This window comes from Hyperoodon ampullatus, assembly GCF_949752795.1.
Source record: "Hyperoodon ampullatus genome assembly, chromosome: 18".
NCBI classification, from domain to species: domain Eukaryota; kingdom Metazoa; phylum Chordata; class Mammalia; order Artiodactyla; family Ziphiidae; genus Hyperoodon; species Hyperoodon ampullatus.
The window spans coordinates 4411509-4431315 of record NC_136931.1 but is presented as its reverse complement, the minus strand read 5'-3'; the positions used below and the strand labels follow the sequence as shown (position 1 = coordinate 4431315).

The 19807-nt window shown below is 49.7% G+C and overlaps 1 protein-coding gene across 2 annotated transcripts in view; it reads left to right on the top strand.

Moving 5' to 3' along the window:
• Positions 1-18646, top strand: part of CRISPLD2 (cysteine rich secretory protein LCCL domain containing 2) — a gene marked incomplete at both ends in the record, with an annotated part of 46677 nt that extends 28031 nt beyond the window's left edge. For both annotated transcript variants that reach the window (XM_079723232.1, XM_079723231.1), the window contains 3 exons: positions 1767-1842; positions 8741-8874; positions 18592-18646. In XM_079723232.1, the coding sequence (XP_079579358.1) occupies positions 1767-1842; positions 8741-8874; positions 18592-18646 (265 nt within the window). The remainder of the gene's footprint in view (positions 1-1766; positions 1843-8740; positions 8875-18591) is intronic.
• Between the last annotated feature and the right edge of the window lie 1161 nt (positions 18647-19807).

Genomic DNA, 19807 nt, shown 5'->3' with positions numbered 1-19807 from the left:
ACAGTTCGATGTGTTTGACAAATGTACACCACGATCCAGGCAGAGAACATTTTCAGCACCCCAGCAGGTTCTCTTGTAGTCCGCCCCCCTCCCTCCAACTCCCACCCACACCCCTGCCAACCACTGACCTCCTTTCTGTCCGTATAATCGTGCCTTTTCTGGAATCTCATATACATGGAGCTGTCACAGCACGGAGACTTGTGTATCTGGCTTCTTCCACTCTGCACAGTGCTTTGCGATTCCTCTGCGTTGTTGAGTGAATCGGTGATTTGTTTATCCTTTCATGTGGCCAAGTGGCGGGCGTTCCATTCTGTGGATGTACCGCAATCTGTTTGTCTAAGGAGTGGGTTTTACATGCATCTGCCCAAACCTGAATTGGCTGAGCTTTGGGAGGATGGTGCATCAGAACAAAAGAAGGGGTATCTCCAGCGTACCTGTTAGATCCTGTCAGAAGCTGGGTTATGTAGCTCTGAGATTCCACAAGCTGTGCGGCATGGCCAAAACAAAAACAAAACAGAAACCTAACAGGTGGAGAACCCCGAGGTGTGAGCAGGGAAGAGCCCCGGGAGGGGGCCAGTGAGGGGACCAGATGGGGTTCCTGAATCCTCCCCTTTGCTACTCACAAGCCAGAGGGCTTCCGGCTGCCATTTTGGTTCCTTGGTCCCTGGGCTCCAGCCCATGGTGTACCTGTTCCGGATAAAGACAAAAGACCTTTGTTTAAGTAAAGCTCATACTCTTTCCTGGTGTGAGAGATTCCAGTTTGAGGCCCTCTCCTCATCCCCTATGGCAGGTATGTGCTGACTGACACAGCGGTGAGCTGACCCTTCCTGCCCCGGGTTATCAGTGCCCCCTGCCTGGAATATTCTGTGACTCACGGAGGTGAAGACCCTTTCCTCCCCTACACAGGGAAGTGGCCTTCCAAAAAATCTATTGATCGTAATCTCCATAATGTAGCCACAGTATGAACCAGCCAACATCCAAGAATGGGAGGAACAACCCTTACAATCCCATACTCCCCTCTCTTAGATTTGTATTTCCTTTCACCTTGCTGTTTGTACATGTCTTGTCGTATGGCTTTTTTTTTTCCATAAAGATATTCCATTTTATTAATAAGTGACTGGTCAGAAAAAAGAAACAGAAAGCATGCATTACTAAGGTACACTGAGTAAACCAGCAATTTTAATCAAGTAATCAACCAGCAAATGACCCAAAAACCTTTAATTCCTTTCATTTTAGTTACAGTTTTAAATTTATTTATTTATTTATTTAAAAAAATTTTATTGGAGTATAGTTGATTTACAGTGTTGTGTTAGTTTCAGGTGTACAGCTAAGTGAATCAGTTATACATATATATATATATATATATATATATATATATATATATATATATATCCACTCTTTTTTAGATTCTATTCCATACAGGCCATCACAGAGTATTGAGTAGAGTTCCCTGTGCTATACAGTAGATCCTTATTAGTTATCTATTTTATATATAGTAGTGTATATATGTTGATCCCAATCTCCCAGTTTATGCCTCCCCGTATGGGGTTTTAAAATTCTATATGCACTTTTAAGGAAGAATATCTTTTTATCACTGCTAGGGTAGGAGAGGCGTATTTTTTTCTTAAAGAGTAAACCGTGTGGTAGTTGCCTTTCACCTAAGTACTTAAATCTTGACGTTCAAATAAAGAGGGCCAGCTGCTTTTCTCAAGAAATTTTGTTTTCTGCTGATTATAACCATCCCCTAAATGCTTCTTGTTTTCCAGAGTTCATTGTCCGGCGCACTGCAAAGATGAGCCATCCTACTGGGCTCCCGTGCTCGGAACCAACATCTATGCAGACGTGAGTATTCTGGCCTTTTCAGCTGCCACCCCACAAAAACCACATTCCAAGGTCTGGACACCAGAAACTTGAGATCCCATTCCTGTGTCTCTAGCTAAATTTAGATCACTCATTTGTGCTACCATTGCCCTAGTTTCTCCATTTACAGAAATCTTTGAACTTCCACCAATGTGTGCTAATGAATACAGACACAGGTATACCTCCTCGTACACAGGTGGCTTCAGAGTTTGGTAAATTGAATTCTGCTTCTCTACTGACATGCTTTTTTCATGTGAAGGCTTCCGTGCATCACACACTTCATTCCCCCAGATATTTAATAACCTTTCTGGCTCTCCTGATGCATTTATAGCTATTCATCCACTCTACTCACTGCGTTTCTTTGTGGCTGTGTACACACTGAGCTAAGAGCACATGGAAGAAAATACAAACTACCTCCAATTTACTACTTGTCAATAACCACTCTTATTATATTGGAGTCTTTTCTTCCATTTTTCCCTCCTAACTTTAGCAAGGAAGCTTTAGCCTGATTTTTCTTTTTCTTTTCCTTTTTTAAAATTTTTATTGAAGTATAGTTGATTTACAGTGTTATGTTAATTTCTACTGTACAGCAGGATGACTCAGTTACACATATATATTTTCATATTCTTTTCCATTATGGTTTCTCACAGGATATTGAATATAGTTCCCTGTGCTATACCGTGGGACCTTGTTGTTTATCCGTCCTATATGTAATAATTTAGTTAGCATAGGCTGATGTTCCTGAAGTGAATCCTACAGAAAGCAGTCTGCTCCCTCCGGTGGTCCAGGGTTTAGGGACATGGTGACCCAGAAGATGTAACTGTGGTCACAGATCTGACCAACAGACTATTTGATCTTTTTTTGTTTTTTTTTTTTGCGGTACGCGGGCCCCTCACTGTTGTGGTCTCTCCCATTGCGGAGCACAGGCTCCGGACGCACAGGCTCAGCGGCCATGGCTCACGGGACCAGCCGCTCCGCGGCATGTGGGATCTTCCCAGACCGGGGCACGAACCCGTGTCCCCTGTGTTGGCAGGCGAACTCCCAACCACTGCGCCACCAGGGAAGCCCTATTTGATCTTCTCGCCAAGTTGTTTATCTCTCTGTAGAATGAGCCAGAGCTGGGATTTTCTAGTCCAGGAAACCTTCTAGATTTAAAAATCCATGATGAGATCAGCATCGCTCATCCCCAGCTGACATTTTTGCTCAGCCTTCAGTTTTACTGTTCTCCCTCAGCCACGACCATCACCTTCACCCCCATCTGCCTTCATTTATTCTGGATTCCTGTAAACGTGAGCTCACTGAGTTCTGCAAAGTCAAAGCAACCTTTGTGGCTACCTGCGCCCCACTCCCATCTTTTTTTCTTTCCCGATTAAATGAGTCTTTTTTTTCTCCTTGAAAGCTGCTAATTCAAAATTGAGTTCTAAAAGTTTAATGAAGGAGTAAAATAATGTATATCAATTGTTATAGTAAATGTTTGAGCCCAAATCTGCTACTAAAAGACAGCGTCTTCAATTTTCAAGTGCTTGAAGTATAAAGGGATGAGCAAAATGATTCCAGCAAAATACAAAGAAACAAATAGATAAAGCAGGAGTGGCAATATTGCTATCGGAGGAAGTGGAATTTAAACTTAAACATACTGAACGGGACAAGACAATTCGTTATGCAGTGGCACAAAAGGTACAATTTATGAAGATATGAAGATCAAATGTGTCTGCTCCAAACAGTGTAGCAGCTAAACGTATAAAGAAAAAAAGAAGAAAAAGAAAAGAGAAAAAGAAAAAAAATTTAGAAATACAAGGAGAACTTGATGAAAATTTAGTGATATTATAAGGCTACTTTTTACTAGATCTTAGGCTCTTAAAAAACACCATCTCAGGCTTCCCTGGTGGCGCAGTGGTTGAGAGTCCGCCTGCCAATGCAGGGGACACGGGTTCGTGCCCCGGTCCGGGAAGATCCCACATGCCGTGGAGCGGCTGGGCCCGTGAGCCATGGCCGCTGAGCCTGCGCCTCCGGAGCCTGTGCTCTGCAACGGGAGAGGCCACAACAGTGAGAGGCCCACGTACCCAAAAAAAAAAAAAAAAACACCATCTCTAGGTATTGTTATCCCCATCTTACAGAGAAGGAAAGTGAGGCTGAGAATAACCTGCCCCAAATCACACAGCTAGTACATGGCAAAGGCGAGATGCAAATGAGGGTGTAGTTTGCCTTAGGGTCTGTTCTTTCCCTACCCTGTTCTGCCTTGTTTGAATGCACCCACACTCATAAATACACACGTGTGAACAGGCCTGTTTGTGAAAACCTGTATACAGTCTCTTACTTCTTCACTAGGGTTTTGAGCTTTTGGAAGCACTGTGCTCATGACAGGACTTGACACACAATATTTGTTCTATTCATGTTTGTTGAAAGAATAAATCAGCAAAAATACTACAGTAGTCAGTGCTTAAACAGCTCTTCAGAGAATAAAAGAAGGAAGGAAGAAAGGGAGAAAGAGAAAGCTACCTCCATTTCAGAGGTTCTTTTCTGGCCTTGGTTTCTAGGTCACTCTGTATTCTGGGAAATGATGATGCCTTTTGGAAAATGTCTGTTTAGCTGAGAGATTTATTTTGGGAGAGTTGTCTCCAGACCTTCGAAGGGCCTAATAGCGCCTGCAGTTCCTGCCTGCTCCCCCGGAGTGCATTAGCTGGCAGGGCCCGTACTTTGTGGTGAGCTGCAGGCAGGAGAAGCAGCAGGGTGTAGCCTACGAACGAAGTCTGGGTCAGAAGATGCAAACTGAAGCCCCAGCTGTGACATTTACCAGTCGTGGGATGGTGGACAGGCCTTTCCCTGCTCTGAGCCTGAGTTTTCTTATCTGTCCTATCTCCCTCCGTGGCTGGATAAATTCTCACACTCGTGCATACATCAGAATCCCCCAGAGGGCTGTTCAAACAGTTCCGGGTCCCACCCCACGCGTTTCCGACTCACGGGGTCTGGGGTAGAGCCAGAGAATCTGCATTTCCAACGAGTTCCCAGGTGACGCTGATGTTGCTGGTCTGGGACTACACGTTGAGGACCATGGGTTAGAGATGACAGTCCCTTGAGAATTTTCGATAATGGTGATGGTGATGTTGATGATTATGGTGATATTTGTCTTATTAACTAACATCTATTGAGCACTTACTGTGTGCAAGCCTGCATTTAGCCCTTGATCTTACTTAATCGTCTCGATAGGCCCTCTTAGGTTCTTACTGACCCCTGTAGAGTAGTATGCAGCTTGCTGGCTCTGGGTGGCAGTCGCAGCTCTGCTGTTTGCTAGCCCAGTGATTTGGGGCAAGTCAATTAACCCCTGTTAAGAGGGAATAATAATAATAATAATAAATACCTACCTTGTAGGTTATTGGGAGATTGCCATATCAATCATGTGAAACACCTAGAACTGGGCTCACCGTGGTTAATGCTCAAAAGGGTTACCAATGATGATCCTCACTTTATTAATTAATTAATTTTCTTTTTGGCTGCGTTGGGTCTTCGTTGCTGCGCGCGGGCTTTTTCTCTAGTTGTGGCGAGCAGGGGCTACTCTTCATTGCGGTGCACAGGCTTCTCACTGAGGTGGCTTCCCTTGTGGCGGAGCACGGGTTCTAGGCGCGCGGGCTTCAGTAGTTGTGGCACGTGGGCTCAGTAATTGTGGCTCACGGGCTCTAGAGCGCAGGCTCAGTAGTTGTGGCACACGGGCTTAGTTGCTCCGCGGCATGTGTGATCTTCCCGGACCAGGGCTTGAACCTGTGTCCCCTGCACTGGCAGGCAGATTCTTAACCACTGCGTCACCAGGGAAGCCCCTGATCCTCACTTTATACTGAGAAAATAGAGGCTCCGGGGGTTAAAATAGGTCATCCAAGACCACACAGCCAACACGTGGTGGGGACAGGGTTGCTGAGACCAGATCTTTGTTGATAGTGGTTGTTGATAAATATTCAGATATCGGTGTTGCCTTGGGTCCTCAGGAGAGCAAGCAGGTAACTTGTACCTCTGGGGAAGAAGCAGGAGAGGAGAGGGGTGGGAAGAGGTAGGGGGAAAGGGGAGGAAAGGGTTTGTCCAGCATCAGCGGTGGAAGACGCGTGCAGTGATCGCTGGGCCCGTGCAGGGCGGAGGACCAGGCTGTGCGTGTGTGGTTTCCGTTCCCACGGCTTGATGTTATCATGGGAAACTTCTGTGCCTCTCGTGCCCAGAAATCCTCCGGGGACGGGGCAAAGGACTGTCACAGAGGCCACAACACCAAAGCGCCCACCTCCTGGCAGCTACCATCAGAGGATTTGCCTCCCCAGGCAGGCCCTGGGGCTGGTAACTCAGAGGGTGAGCAATACTGAGGGAGACAGAAAAAAATCCCAGCTCTGCCTGCCGGTGAGAAGCCCCACCCACGCTCGCTTCCACAGCTCAGCCCCGCTCGCGGCGAACTTCGAAGGATTCCACAGTGATCATTTCATTTCCGAAGTCTCCCTGCCTCTCTTCTAGATGGTGGCAGATTTATTGCTGCTTAATCTTTTGGGGGCACAAACCCTTCTGAGAACTGAAAAGCTGTGGATCCTTCCTCCAGGGGGATAAAAAGGCTTCCTTGTGCTGACAGGGTTGACCAACCATCCCAGTTTGCCTGAGATGCGGGGTTTCCTGGGCTCGGTGCTAAAACCTTGAAAGTTCTTGCTGACCCTGTAGGTCCACAGAGTTATGCCTGTAGCCTCAGGGCCTCACAGACCCCCTCCCCCCCCCGCAAGAGTCCACTTCAGGCTAAGGAACCCTGCCCTCATCCATTTAATTTATTTACTGAAGACAAGACATGTTTGTGCGGGGTTAGAAAAACTGGCCTTCAGTTACTCAAGTCAATTAGTGGTGGAAACCAAGAAATCCAATTCTCCCGTCTTTAGCATGAGGGGGCCTTTCAACTCTGAGACTCTCCGCCTTTTAACAGCAGTATTAACTTCCCAGGGAGCAGGCAGGGCGGGGCCTTCTGCTGTGAGCGTTGTTTCTTTCTTCTGCAAAACCAGTAACTTGTCTGGAATGACCTGGATTTTGAAGGGACGTGGCAGGAGCTGACAGTCTGGAAGGCTGTTGGGTCTTTCCCGTGCTGCTGCTCTCTGCCTCTGACCCTCCCACCTCGCACCTCCCTCTTGTAAGGACCCCCTTAGATTCCACTGGGCCCACTTGGGTAATCCAGGATCCTCTCCCATTTCAAGGTCCTTAACTTAGTCACATCTGCAAAGTCCTTGTGCCATGTCAGGTCACACATCCACAGGTTCCAGGGATGAGGATGGGCATTTTGGGGGCCTTTATTCTGCCAACCGTAGAAGCACAGACTTTGCCATCCGCCACATCTCATTTGGAATCACTGCCAAACCATGAACTGTCCGCAGGGCGTTGGCAGCGTCATCTAATCTCGCTGAGCCTGTGCTTTCTGGCCTGTAAAGTGGGAATAACAGTAGTCACCCATGTCATTGGAAGATTAAATGAGATGACAAACAAAAGGCAGCCCAGGCTGGTATTTAATAAGCTCAGTCGACGATAGCTCCACTTACCATGAAGGAGGCTGTGCACCCCACAGATGGATTAGCTCCACTCATGTCCGCAGCCCTGGCTGCACCTGACCATCACCCAGCAAGTGTTTAAAATACTCAGTCTGGGGCTTCACCCCAGAGCAATTGAATCTGGGGGTGGGAGGGATGGGAAGGGCGGGGACCTGGGCATCATCTTCACGTAAAGATGCTGCAGGTGGCTCTGAGCTGCAGTGAGGGTGGGGACTCACTGCCAAGGCCAGTGTCAGGTTCCAGCACAGGCCAGACGCAACGACCATGGAAGAGGCAGGAGGGTGCTACCCACCTGGTTCTTAACCTTGAGTGTGTGTCAGGGTCACCTGGCCCTCACCTGGGGAGGTTCTGAGTCAGTAGCTCAGGGTGAGGCGCAGGAGCCTGCATCTTTAGCAGGTACCAGCCATCCCACCCCTGAATGAATTTCCCCAACTTTGGGAAATGTTGATTAGTTACTCTCAGACAGTCCAATCTGAGGACCATTTTTCTATTGGATAAGTGAAGACCCTAATGAAAGTTTAACTTGACAATTTTGTTACCCAGGAATTAGATGATTTGATGACTTTAGAAAACAACACATCCTACCCTTGCTTGAAAACCCAGTGGCTCCTCTGGCACCTGGAATGAACCCAGACCCCACCCTGTGGCCCTCACAGACCCACGTGACTGGCCCCTTCTCACCTCTCCCCCTCTCCTGCCACATTCTGCTGGACTCACTGTATTCCAGCCACCCTGTCCCTCCTTCTGTACTTTGGACATGACAAGTTCATTCCCACCCCAGGGCCTTTGCACGAGCTGCTCCGTCTGCCTGGGACACTCTGCCCAGAGATATTCCCATGGCTGTGGCTGGTTCCCATGTTGTCACTCTGATCTGAGCTCAAATGTCACATCAAGAGCAGTCTTCCCTTGTTAACCGTTCTAAAAAGAGTTCCCTCCACCAGCCATTTTATCTCATGATCTGGTTTTGTTTTCTTCATAGCCTGAGTCCCTTGTTTGTGTTTGTCCATCTCCCTTGACTCCATGAAGGCAGAGTCTTTATTTTGTTCCCCGCTGAATCCTCCTATATCCAGTACAGTGCCCGGCACATAGTAGGTGCTCAGAAAATATTTGTTGATAAAATGAACAAATGAATGAAGGGATGGATGAGGCCAGGTCTCCCTGGAGAGACCACTGAGGAATCCAGGTAGCCATGGTTACTTCCTAGGCCGTGGTTACTTCCTAGGGGTTCCTTGGCCACCAGCCAGGAGGCCAAGTAACGGTTGACCCCAGCAGGGCTTCTTCACCCGAGCACCTGACCTTGACACTGATCACACCTCTTCCTGGGCTTTCAGACTTCAAGCATCTGTAAGACCGCCGTGCATGCAGGAGTCATCAGGAACAAGAGCGGGGGTTACGTGGACGTGATGCCCGTTGATAAAAAGAAGACCTACGTGGGCTCTCTCAGGAACGGAGTTCAGTCTGAAAGGTAGGGCTGCGTCCTCGGACCCTCGACAGCCAAGGCCAGTGAGGGGCGTTGGAGGAGGGCCGGAGACAGTGCCCTTTAAAATATCACAACACCCGGGACAAGCCCGTCCTTCTCTTTTCTCTTCCTTTCTTTTTTCACAATAAGAACTTTTCTCGATGACCAGCACATGTTTTGTAGACAATTTAGAGGCATCAGATAAGCCCAAAGGAAAACAACCATCTGTTACCTCTCACCTGGGAGAGTTGCTGAGATTTTTGTGGCGTGTCCCAAAAAAGGGTCTTTTTTCTATATGCGTGTGTGCGTCCCCCTGCCCACGTCCCCAACAAAACAGTGGGATCAAATTATAGTCACACAGTGGTTATGTATAGCTACATCAGAATGTAGTTGCATTTCGTTACGTAAATAAGAGCCGAGTCTGGAGTGCAACAGACCTAGGCTCTGCTTCTTACCAGCTTTGTGACGTTGAGCAGGGCACCGGAGCCTCCCTTTCCTCGCCTGTGACATGGGGATAACCACAGTCTCCACTTTAGGGGGCTATTGGGAGGCTTGATGGAAATGTTGTCTAGCTCTTTTTTATTTATTTGTTTATCTATCTCTCTTATCTATTTATTTATTTATGGCTGCGTTGGGTCTTTGCTGCTGCACGGGCTTTGTCTAGTTGCGGTGAGCGAGGGTTACTCTTCCTTGCGGCACACGGGCTTCTCATTGCGGTGGCTTCTCTTGTTGCGGAACACGGGCTCTAGGCACGCGGGCTTCAGTAGTTGTGGCACGCGGGCTCAGTAGTTGTGGTTCACGGGCTCTGGAGCACAGGCTCAGTAGTTGTGGCGCACGGGCTAAGGTGCTCCGTGGTATGTGGGATCTTCCTGGACCAGGGCCCGAATCCGTGTTTCCTGCATTGGCAGGCGGATTCTTAACCACTGTGCCACCAGGGAAGTACCCCGCCTAGCTCTTCTTGCCAGGACACCAGTCACGTTGGATTGGGGCCCACGCTAATGACCGCATTTTAATTTAATCACCTCTTTGAAGTCCCTGACTCCCAAGTACAGTCATATTCAGAGGGTACCGGGGACTAGGACTTCAACAGATAAACTTGGGGGGGCCACAGTTCACCCATACCAGAGGGGAATGCTGAAGATTTTATATTTGAGGGACCGCTTTAGAAAAGGAATGTAAAATCAAGAATACAAAATTTGTCGGGTCCCTTGAAGCCTGGGCTTTCACGGCTCCAGGGAACTTCTCGGCTGTCCCCACCCTCCCAGCCTCCTGGGGCGCTTTGAGCCTCAGGATGGTGCTTCCCAGGTATGGGAAGACCCTGCAAAATCAAGTGACACAGAATCCCAGGGTTCTGAGCTAGAGTTAAGAGCTTCTGCATTTTCTCCTTCAAAGTTTGCAACCTCTGTTTGGGAAAAGCGTAATGAAGGGAAATTCCATTGATTTAATGGGAGGGAAATGAAGCAGCTGATTAGGTGGAATTTCCTGGCCAGGCTGGAAAGAAATCCCAGGACACCAATCTCTTGAGCTCTTTGTGCCCCTTTAAGAGAAACTGTCTTGGTGAGAAGCTGGTAGGCTGGGCTTTGTTTTCTATTCCCACCTTAGAGAGAGAAGACCCCAGCAGCTGCCACCCCCATCCCAGGGCTGGGACACAGGTGGGTGTCTGGGGAGGGTTAGGGACTGAGAGGGGCTCCCCGAAAGTGTCTTCTTCCCCACTGTTAACTCCCCCGCCACCTGTAGTTCTCTCTGCCCAAAGGACCCGCCCAAATTGCACTGGCATTATAAGTAGAGTGGCCCCTTGGTATCTGTGGGGCCTTGGTTCCAGGATCCCCCAAAGATACCCCAATCTGCGGATGCTCAGGTCCTTATATACAGTGTCAGAGTACAGGAGGCTGTCTACATCCACGGACTCCACAGCCGCGGATGACTGAATCGTGGGTGCGCGGATGCCGAGCCCGCGGATACGGAAGGCCGACTGTATCTTCTTCCAGGCGGCCTTTCCCAGGCCCCAAGGTGGCTGATGCGCACCGCACTATTCAGAAAAGTTTTAGCGAGTGGAGATTCTGCTCCCTTCCTTCTCGAACCCTTTCCCCCTGAGTAGGTCCTGCGTGCTGAAATCTGTGGTGATGTCTGGGTGAGTTTCCCAGGCTTTGGAGGGGAAAATGATAGCACCTACCCCCTGGGGTGGTGGTAAAACAGTGGGTCTCCAAGTGGCTCCCAGGCCAGCAGCATCCAGATCAATGGGGGCTTGCTAGAAAAGCACATTCTGCGGCCCACCTCAGACAGACCCTCGGGAAACGGGCTGGGCAGTCTGCATGGATCTGCCCTCTGGGAGTCCTGATGCCCACTGGAGGGTGAGAGCCGCTGCTGTGAGGGTGATGCAAGGGTGACCACGTCCCTGGCACACAGTCGGCACTGTCCATGATTCTGAGAGTTTGTGATGAAGAGTCATTGATTTACTACGTATTCAGGGTGGCCTGGACCGGTGCTAGGATCCGTGGGCACCAGGATGATAGAGTCCGCCCTGCACGTACAGAGGGAAGAGGCCAGGCCAGGAGGGCACACAGCGTCCGATGGCGTTTGCGAGCCCGCTGCGCTGCTCACCAGCTGGGTGTCCTTGGGCAGGCAGTCTCCCCACGCTTCAGTCCCTCCTCTGTCAGTGGCTACTGTGAGGATTAAATGAGACAGTATGTGCAAAGCACTCCCCCAGTGGCTCTGAGTAAGTGTCCGATAGATCCGCTGGCCTCGTTGCTATGACATAACCTCTAAGGCCTGTTGCAAACCTCAAGACGCTATGGTTCTTTTCACGTAGGGGCAACTAACTCGATTGTAGGAAATAACCTACGTGGATTATCTTCTGGACAAGGGCAAAAGCATCCTACAGGAATTATTTTTTTGCCCTGGCATCCATCCTTTCCACCTGCACTCACCCATCAGGTGGCATATGCGTGGTGAGCCCTTTCGATGTCCCAGGCACTGGGACCTAGCAGGGAACACACAGGCTGATCTCCGCCCTGGTGGGGCTTATCATCTAGTTGGGGGACAGACCATGCAGAAATGACAACATCAGGAGCAGGGCACAGGCATCATGGCTATGGAGGGAGGTACCAGGGAGCTGAGTACACCAAGCGGTGCCCCATCTTACTCTCTGGAGGTGCCTCCCTGGCGACGTGGCTCCTGCAGAGACATCTGGATGCCCCAGGCAGGGCCATGCCCCATCCTCCCCTTGTTTAGATGGGACCTCAGTGGCCCTCTGCGTAGAGATTAGGGCTGAGAAATTTCCCCAGAGCCTGTTCCCATTACGAACTCTGGGAACCCAGCCTGGGGCTGGAGGGTGGCTCTGTCCCCAGTGTCTGCTGAGACCCTGGAGTGGTCACAGCAGTCCCAAGGGAGATGTGGACACTGGACATATAGCAACCCGTTCACAGCAAGCTGCGTTCTAAATTTAGGGAATCCTTCAATCCATCGAACAAACAAACAAAACCTCCTATACAGAATTCTCAGGACACGGGCCAAAAGTTGTTTCTGCTTCAGAGTGACTTTGGTTTAGCAATTGTCTGTTTTTAGAAGAGGATTTCCTGAAAGTTTTGAAAGATGACCATGCAGAATTGGGATAATGTATGTAAGAGGACAGGCACTTTCTCTCTCACGCATGTGCCCATGAAGGAAGGGAAGGAAAAGGGGTGTGGAAGAGCTTCAGATGTTGGGACCAGGGTTTGTCCAGATGTTCTCGGAAAGAAGCTGGACATTGGGATGAATATCAGTTCAGGATTTTTTCTGAGACCAGGACCTTTTTTTTTTTTTTTTTTGCGGTACGTGGGCCTCTCACTGCTGTGGCCTCTCCCGTTGCGGGACACAGGCTCCGGACACGCAGGCTCAGCGGCCATGGCTCACGGGCATAGCCGCTCCGCGGCATGTGGGATCCTCCCGGACCGGGGCACGAACCCCTTGTCCCCTGCATCAGCAGGCAGACTCTCAACCACTGCGCCACCAGGGAAGCCCCCAGGACCATTTGTTAAGGCAGATTTTACAATGAGATTGGGAAATATACCACACAATGACAGATAACATCCTTGGTCACTTGGTTTTAACAGATATACCCTATTTACAGAGGTTGATGGTATATATGTGGATGGACCTTTATCCAAATAGTAGACTCACTGAACTAGCATTTCTGGGGCAGCTCCTGTGTACTGGGCACTGTCCTCGGGGCTGGAGCCATGGCAGGGACGGAAGAGACAAAAATCTTCATCCTCAGGGGCCTCCGTTTACTGCGGCATGTCCCAGACGCGTGCCGCGAGCCACATATGGGATTTTAAAGTTTCTAGTAATCACAGTAAAAAGAAACAGAAGGGAGAATTTAGAGTATATTTCATTTAATCCAGTGTATCAAAAATATTATCTTCAATACGTATGAATAGAAGAAGTATTGATGAGAAACTTGCCCTCTCCTTTATTCATAAAGGAGACCTACCGGGTATTTGCACACAGAGCACGTCTCAGTTTGGGCGAGCTGCATTTCAAGCACTGGGTAGCCACTGTGAGCTCCGGGAGTCTCGAGGGTTGGGCGTCTGAAAATCTCTTGACATGTCCAGAAACTCTGGGAAGCAGAAACCGTTGAGCTGTTAGTTCCAGACCGAATGAGCTTAGCACTCTCCCCCAGGCCGGCTGGACCCAGGCTGCACTGGTTTCCTCTGCCATCTCCCTCCCTCCCTGTACCCGCTTCCCAGCGCTCTTAAGATCTGTACACACATTAGCTCATCTCGTCCTCCCAACAGCCCCGTGCGGCGGGGACCACAGTTTATCAGTAAGGAAAGGGAGGCACAGAGAGGTAAAGCAACTTGCCCAAGGTCACTCAGCCAACAAGCAGCAGGGCCAGGACTTGAACCCAGGACGCCTGCTCCAGCACCCATGCTTGTCACCAGCACACAGGACTCCTCACGGCAGCCAAGTCGTTGACCTTGGGACACAGGCCCTTCCCAGAAGGGGTTGGGGTGAGCCTTACAGTCCTAAGGTATACTTGTTTGTCACCCTAAAAATATTTATTAGAAAAGAAATACATACTTATTATTTAAATAATATGTCTAGGGATTAGAAAAAAAGAGTTCCTGCAGGCACCCCATTAACCTCTGTGAACTGCTTATTTAGAGCTCTTCCAGGCCTTTTTTTCCCCCTGGGCAACACACATAAAAATGAAAATGGAGATTATGTATACACCCTGCTCTGAAATTTTTTTCTCTAAAAAATATTTCAGATTTCATGAAATAAGATGAAGAGGTTTGATGATTCCTTGGGGATTGGGCTTTTGTGTGGATAACTTGTTCATTGCCGTGCATGTACCCACCGTTCTCCTGATGGGAGAATGAGGCTTAAACCTAGCAGGGTGACGGTATCCGTGGGGCTTTGAGCGCCTGCTAAATGTGAGGCACTGACTCAGATGCTTTCCCTGGATAAGCTCGTTCACTTCCTACCGGGTCCCTGAGGAGGGGGTACTTTTATGGACCCTGTTTACATACGTGGGAAGTGAGACTCAGAGAAATAGATTAACCGCCCCAAGGTCCAACAGATAAGATCTGAAACTGTGTCCGACCCTTGAATTTTCCTGGAAGATCAGTAGAGGGTGAGACTGGGGGAGAACAGGGTTAGAATCTTAAAAAGAAAAATTGTATATGTATGTATAACACACACACATATATAAATACAAATATGTACGTGCATACATATAAGTGATATTAATAATAAACAAGATATTGCACATTTAAAAGCCAGAAGAGCAATACTCTGCCATCCTTTTTTTTTTTTTTTTTGCGGTACGTGGGCCTCTCACTGTTGTGGCCTCTCCCGTAGCGGAGCACAGGCTCCGGACTCGCAGGCTCAGCGGCCATGGCTCACGGGCCCAGCTGCTCCACGGCATGTGGGATGCTCCCGGACCGGGGCACGAACCCGTGTCCCCTGCATCGGCAGGCGGACTCTCAACCACTGCGCCACCAGGGAAGCCCACTCTGCCATCCTTTTATCGCTGGGTTCCATGACTCTATGGGGTCGGCGACCAACCGGTGGATGACCCCTCCGTCCCTCCCAGGACAGATGGCTGGCTGTCCTCTCTCTTTAATCCAGTCTGTGTTGTGTGCTGCCGCACGCCGATCAATTCCTGCCTGAGTAATTTTCACCGGCAGGAGTGAGCCTCCAGGACGCAGCCTTATGCCTTGCAGCTCCTGGAGGACCTGCAACCTCCCGCCTCCGAGGGGCTCCCAGCCTCTGAGTCCCCCGACTGCGATGCGGGGTTGGCCAGCGTGGTCCTCAGGGATGGCGTGGCCACAGCCCACCCATTTAGGATAAGGGTTAGGAAAGGGTCCCAGAGCATCGACAGACCTGCGTCCACCTCCCAGCTGTACCTGGAACAGGCGTTGGATTTGGGGCAAATCACATCCCCTCTCACAGCCTTGGTTCCCTCTCTGTAAGTGGAAGGAGCCCTAGAGATCTCGTGCGGGGCTGTGAGGCATGGACGGGGTAAGATTACTTAAAGGATGGAGGCGGCGTCTGGGGTATGGTGGTGTGTGTGCCGGGTACAGCTGCTGGCACGAAGAGTTGAGCCCTGGAGCCGAGGGCAGGGTGAGTGGCCATCAGAAGCCTGGAATCACTCACCGGGACTGGGCCCGAGGCTGCAGACACTCGACCTTTCCCAGAGCACCCATCCCAGCTCATCCAGTAGGTCAGCGACCCTTGGGCACTAAGTCAGCCCAAGGGGATGCCCCAGAAGCTTCTCAGTCCAGCTGAGGTTCTTCCCCCGTTCTGCGAGGGGATTTTTGTGCTGGTTTTCCCTCCCTTCCATCCATCCCGCCCTTCCTCCCTCCCTCTCTCCCTCCCTCTCTCTTCCTCTCTCTCTCTTTCTTTCTTTTCCTTTCTCTCCTTCTCCCTTCCTTTTTTTCCCCCTACTTTTCATAATAAGATTAGAGAAACTTCAAGAAATAGCGAAAATAATATTAAGAAATTACTATCATGGGACTTCCCTGGCGGTCCAGTGGTTAAGACTCCGTGCTTCCACTGCAGGGGGCAAGGGTTTGATCCCCGGTTGGGGAACTAAGATCCCGCGTGCCGCGCGGTGTGGCCAAAACATTTCTTTAAATTAAAAAAAAAGAGAGAAAAGAAATTACTATCATGGAAAACCCCATAGCCAGAAACACCCACTATAAACATTCTGGTATGTTCCCTTCCAGATTTTTTCTGTTTACACACTAACAGCTTATTTCTTATGTGTTTGTTTTGTTTTTTGTTTTTGTTTCTACAAAAAAAAGGGATCAGACTCTCTGCGTCGTTCGGTTCATTATTTTTTTTTCAATCGGCAACAGGTTGTGAGTGTCTTTCCGACATTTCCAATGCCTGACATAGCCATGCTGTCATTTCTGTGGCTCCACGCTATTCCATTGTGTGGCCAGACCATCGTTTCTTTACCCAGATGACTGACATCTGGGTTGTTTCCTTTTTTTCTTTTGCTCTTGCAAACAGCACAGCAAAGAACATCTTTGCACAAGCCCGTGTGCTTTCCCCACACTTTTCTTAGGTAACTTCCTTTTATCAGAGTAGCCACAGCTACCAAATCGACTTCTTTCTGGGATGCACAGTGTGTCTCTCTCCTGTTGATACCCTGCCCCCTAGGGCTCAGAATAAAATCCTCGCCCCTTACCGGGCAGTCCACACCTACCACCACCCCAGCCGCTTCTCCACCCTCCTGGTGCATCACCCTCCTTGTCACAGCAGTGCCTGTCACTAGCCTTCTCTCTGTTCCTGGATACCAAGATCTCGCCTCAGGGCCTTTGCACCTGCCGGTATCCAACCCCGGACCCTCCCAGCTCCTATACCTCCCATGGCTGGGCCCGCACGTCGTTCAGACCTACATACAAATGCCACCTGCCCGAGGAAGCGTCCTCCTGCTGTTGGGTCTCCAGTAGCCCTCCTCCCCGATCTAATCTGATCCCGTCACCCTGTGCTGTTTTCCTCCCAGGACCCACCACTGTCTGAAATTATTGTATTTCTCACACATATTTAGCTGTTGATCTCCCACCCCCCAGACTGTATAAGCTCCATGAAGGCAAGCATCCCATCGGTCTGGTTAACCCTGTGTCCCTGACACCCAACTTGATGCCTGTACATAGTAGGTCTTCAGCCAACACTGGTTGAATGACAGACAAAATGCTGAGTTCAGCTATTTGTTCAGAACTGCTTGTAGGAGTTTTAATGCCCATTACGAAAATTGTTCAATATCTTTTAGAAAATTCATCCAGTACCTTTTGTGAAAATTGTCCAGAAATGCTGTGCCAATTTACATTCCTTTTCGACACCTGTGGGAGCTACAAACTAGGCTAAAAAGAGTCAGAGGGCAAGATTTAAAAAAGGAGATTATTTTATAATTTATCCGATCACACTTGTTTTTCATCAGACACACACAACTGGCAACTTTTCTAGCAGAACTAGAGCTCAGTAAATGTTTGAAGCTTGAACAATAGGGACCCCCCCACCCCCCGCCTTGCCTGAAGCAGTGGAAGGGACCACAGCTGGTGTCACATGATACCTAGTCCGCCAGCTGTGTGATGTGTTGAGAAATCCACACCCGGTTCAGCGGGGCCTGCTCGTGCCTTCCGGGTGGGCCAGTTGTTCAATGGGGATGCTTGGTAGGACTGGGCAGGACCTCCAGGAACCTTAGGGGACCAGCCTGGACGACAGCCTGAGTGGCCCCTTGTCCCTGGGTTGTCGGGGGGCCCTGTGCGTGGAGGCACCCACTGCCCCGTCTGTAGAATTGCTGGTAGTGAGTCAGCATCACAAAGCCTGGCAATGGTCCCCAGTGTGGCTTACCCACCACGTGGAACAGCTGAGTGCCTCGTAGCTCCGGGTGATTCTCCCAGACTAGTCATTTGGGCAGAGGACCCAGGGAAATCCTGTAGCCCAGAGGCCTGAGGAGGGCCCTGGAATCTGAGCTTTCGAGAAACGAGCGGGGCAGCCCGGGGTCACTCCACAACTGGATTGTGGAGATGATTGCACTAGCCCCGCCCCCCCAATCACTAAAAATCATTGAATTGTACACTTCAGAAGTGTGAATTTCATGGCATGTTATATCTTAATGAAGTTTTGGTTTGTTTGTTTGTTTGTTGTTTTTTAAAGGCATTCAGTTAGCAAAAGGACTTAGCTCCTATCTTGAGTGGGTGGTTTTTACTGGCTGTGTTGACCTTGCAGAAATTTAATTTCTCCTTTGACTGCAAAATAGGGATACTAATTGCTCTTCATCGGAAGGAGGTAAAGGCGTATAGAAAATCCTTTGCACAATATCTGAGCCCAGTCGGATCGGTGCGCCCATTTTAGTAACAGGAGCACGTGCATTATTGTTATAATGCCATCCTATTCATCGGTCAAGCAGGTGGCCACTCTCTGGGTTGACAGGTGGTACCAAAAACCAGGCAGAAGTCTTGGAGGCTGGGTTCAGTTCAGGCAGATGGGGGCCAGCAAATTCCAAGTTAACAAGCCTGACCTCAGCTGAGACCCAGGTGCCTCTGCAGAGGCAAAGGGCTTTGCCAGCTGCTCCCGGCTGGGGCAACCTCTGCTCCCAGCAGCTTGGCGAACTGTCCCTCGGCCATGCTTCTTCCACCGCAGGGACTTGGGGACACCCACTTCCCCCCACCCCCCGCTCCATCCCTGCAGATCTTTCGGTAACATGTGCTCTCCCTTCTTTTTCAGCTTGAGGACCCCTCGAGATGGAAAGGCCTTCCGGATCTTTGCCGTCAGGCAGTGAGCTTGCAGGGTCGGGGAGAAGGGGGCGTCTTCAAGAGGGCTTCGGGGATTCGCTTTTTATTTTTATTTTGTCATTTGGGGGGTGGGCCGGGGATATGGAGAGTCAGGAAACTTCCTTTGATTGGCATTGTGTCCCATCCACCGTGCCTTGGTCTCAGCTCCACACAGGGGAGCATCCTTGGGGTCCTGAGCAGACAGCCGGTGACCATGCTGCTGAGGCCCAGGGGTCTCCCCCTGAGAGGTGTTCTTCTGTGGATGGAGAGAGGATTCCAAAGGATTTGGAGCTGATGCTGCGAGGCATTCAGGGGTGTGGGAAGGGGCGAACTGAGAACGCTCAGGGGGGGAGTTTCAGGGATGGAGTAGAAGGTAGCTATTTAAAACATTAAATAACCCAGGCCGTCCCCACCAATGGAGAAAAATGGGTTTCATGTTTGCTGGTCAGACAAACGGGCCGGAACAAGGGGACTCTGCCCTGGCATCTGTCCTGTTCCCGTCCTGCTCTGTGCAGGCTGGTTCTATACACAGCAGTGCTGGTTTACTTCGAGTTCAGCCGTAACTCCAGAGATGTATCTTGTCTTGGTCCTTCCCTTCGTCCACGTGGCCCATCTCTTTGCTGCCGTGACCTTTGGTCTCACTGAAGACTAATGAACCAGGACCCTTTCTTGATCCCCTCCCTGCTGTGGTTCACGCCCTGCCCAGACTGGTTTCTGTGTCTCCCACCAGGGACTTTGCTTGGCAAACAGTTCTGTTTGCAGCCCACTTTTTTCTTTCCAAGTCCTTGTCTCTGTGGGTTCCACTGAGATGTCTAAGAACAGCCAAAGAAGGGCTGTTTTGTCGCTGCCTTTAAAAAATGGCCTTGAACTGTGCAGATTTCCCATCCGTCGGATGACCTATTTTTTAGCAATGAGAGGAATGGTTTCATTCCTCAGTACATTCCTCGCCGAGGTTAGCAGCTCTGGGAAGAGGGACAGCCTGCCGTTATGAAACCATCCTGCGGCATAACAGCAAGAGATGGTAACACACTTGAAGGATTTCTCTTCCTATTTTTGTGAAACAGTTCTTGCCAAATGTTCCTGAGGCTCCGAGGAGTGCGGTGCTCTCTGGCTGCCATCACTGTACAAAACTTCATCATCAGCCTAGACCCAAAACCCACAGTGAAATA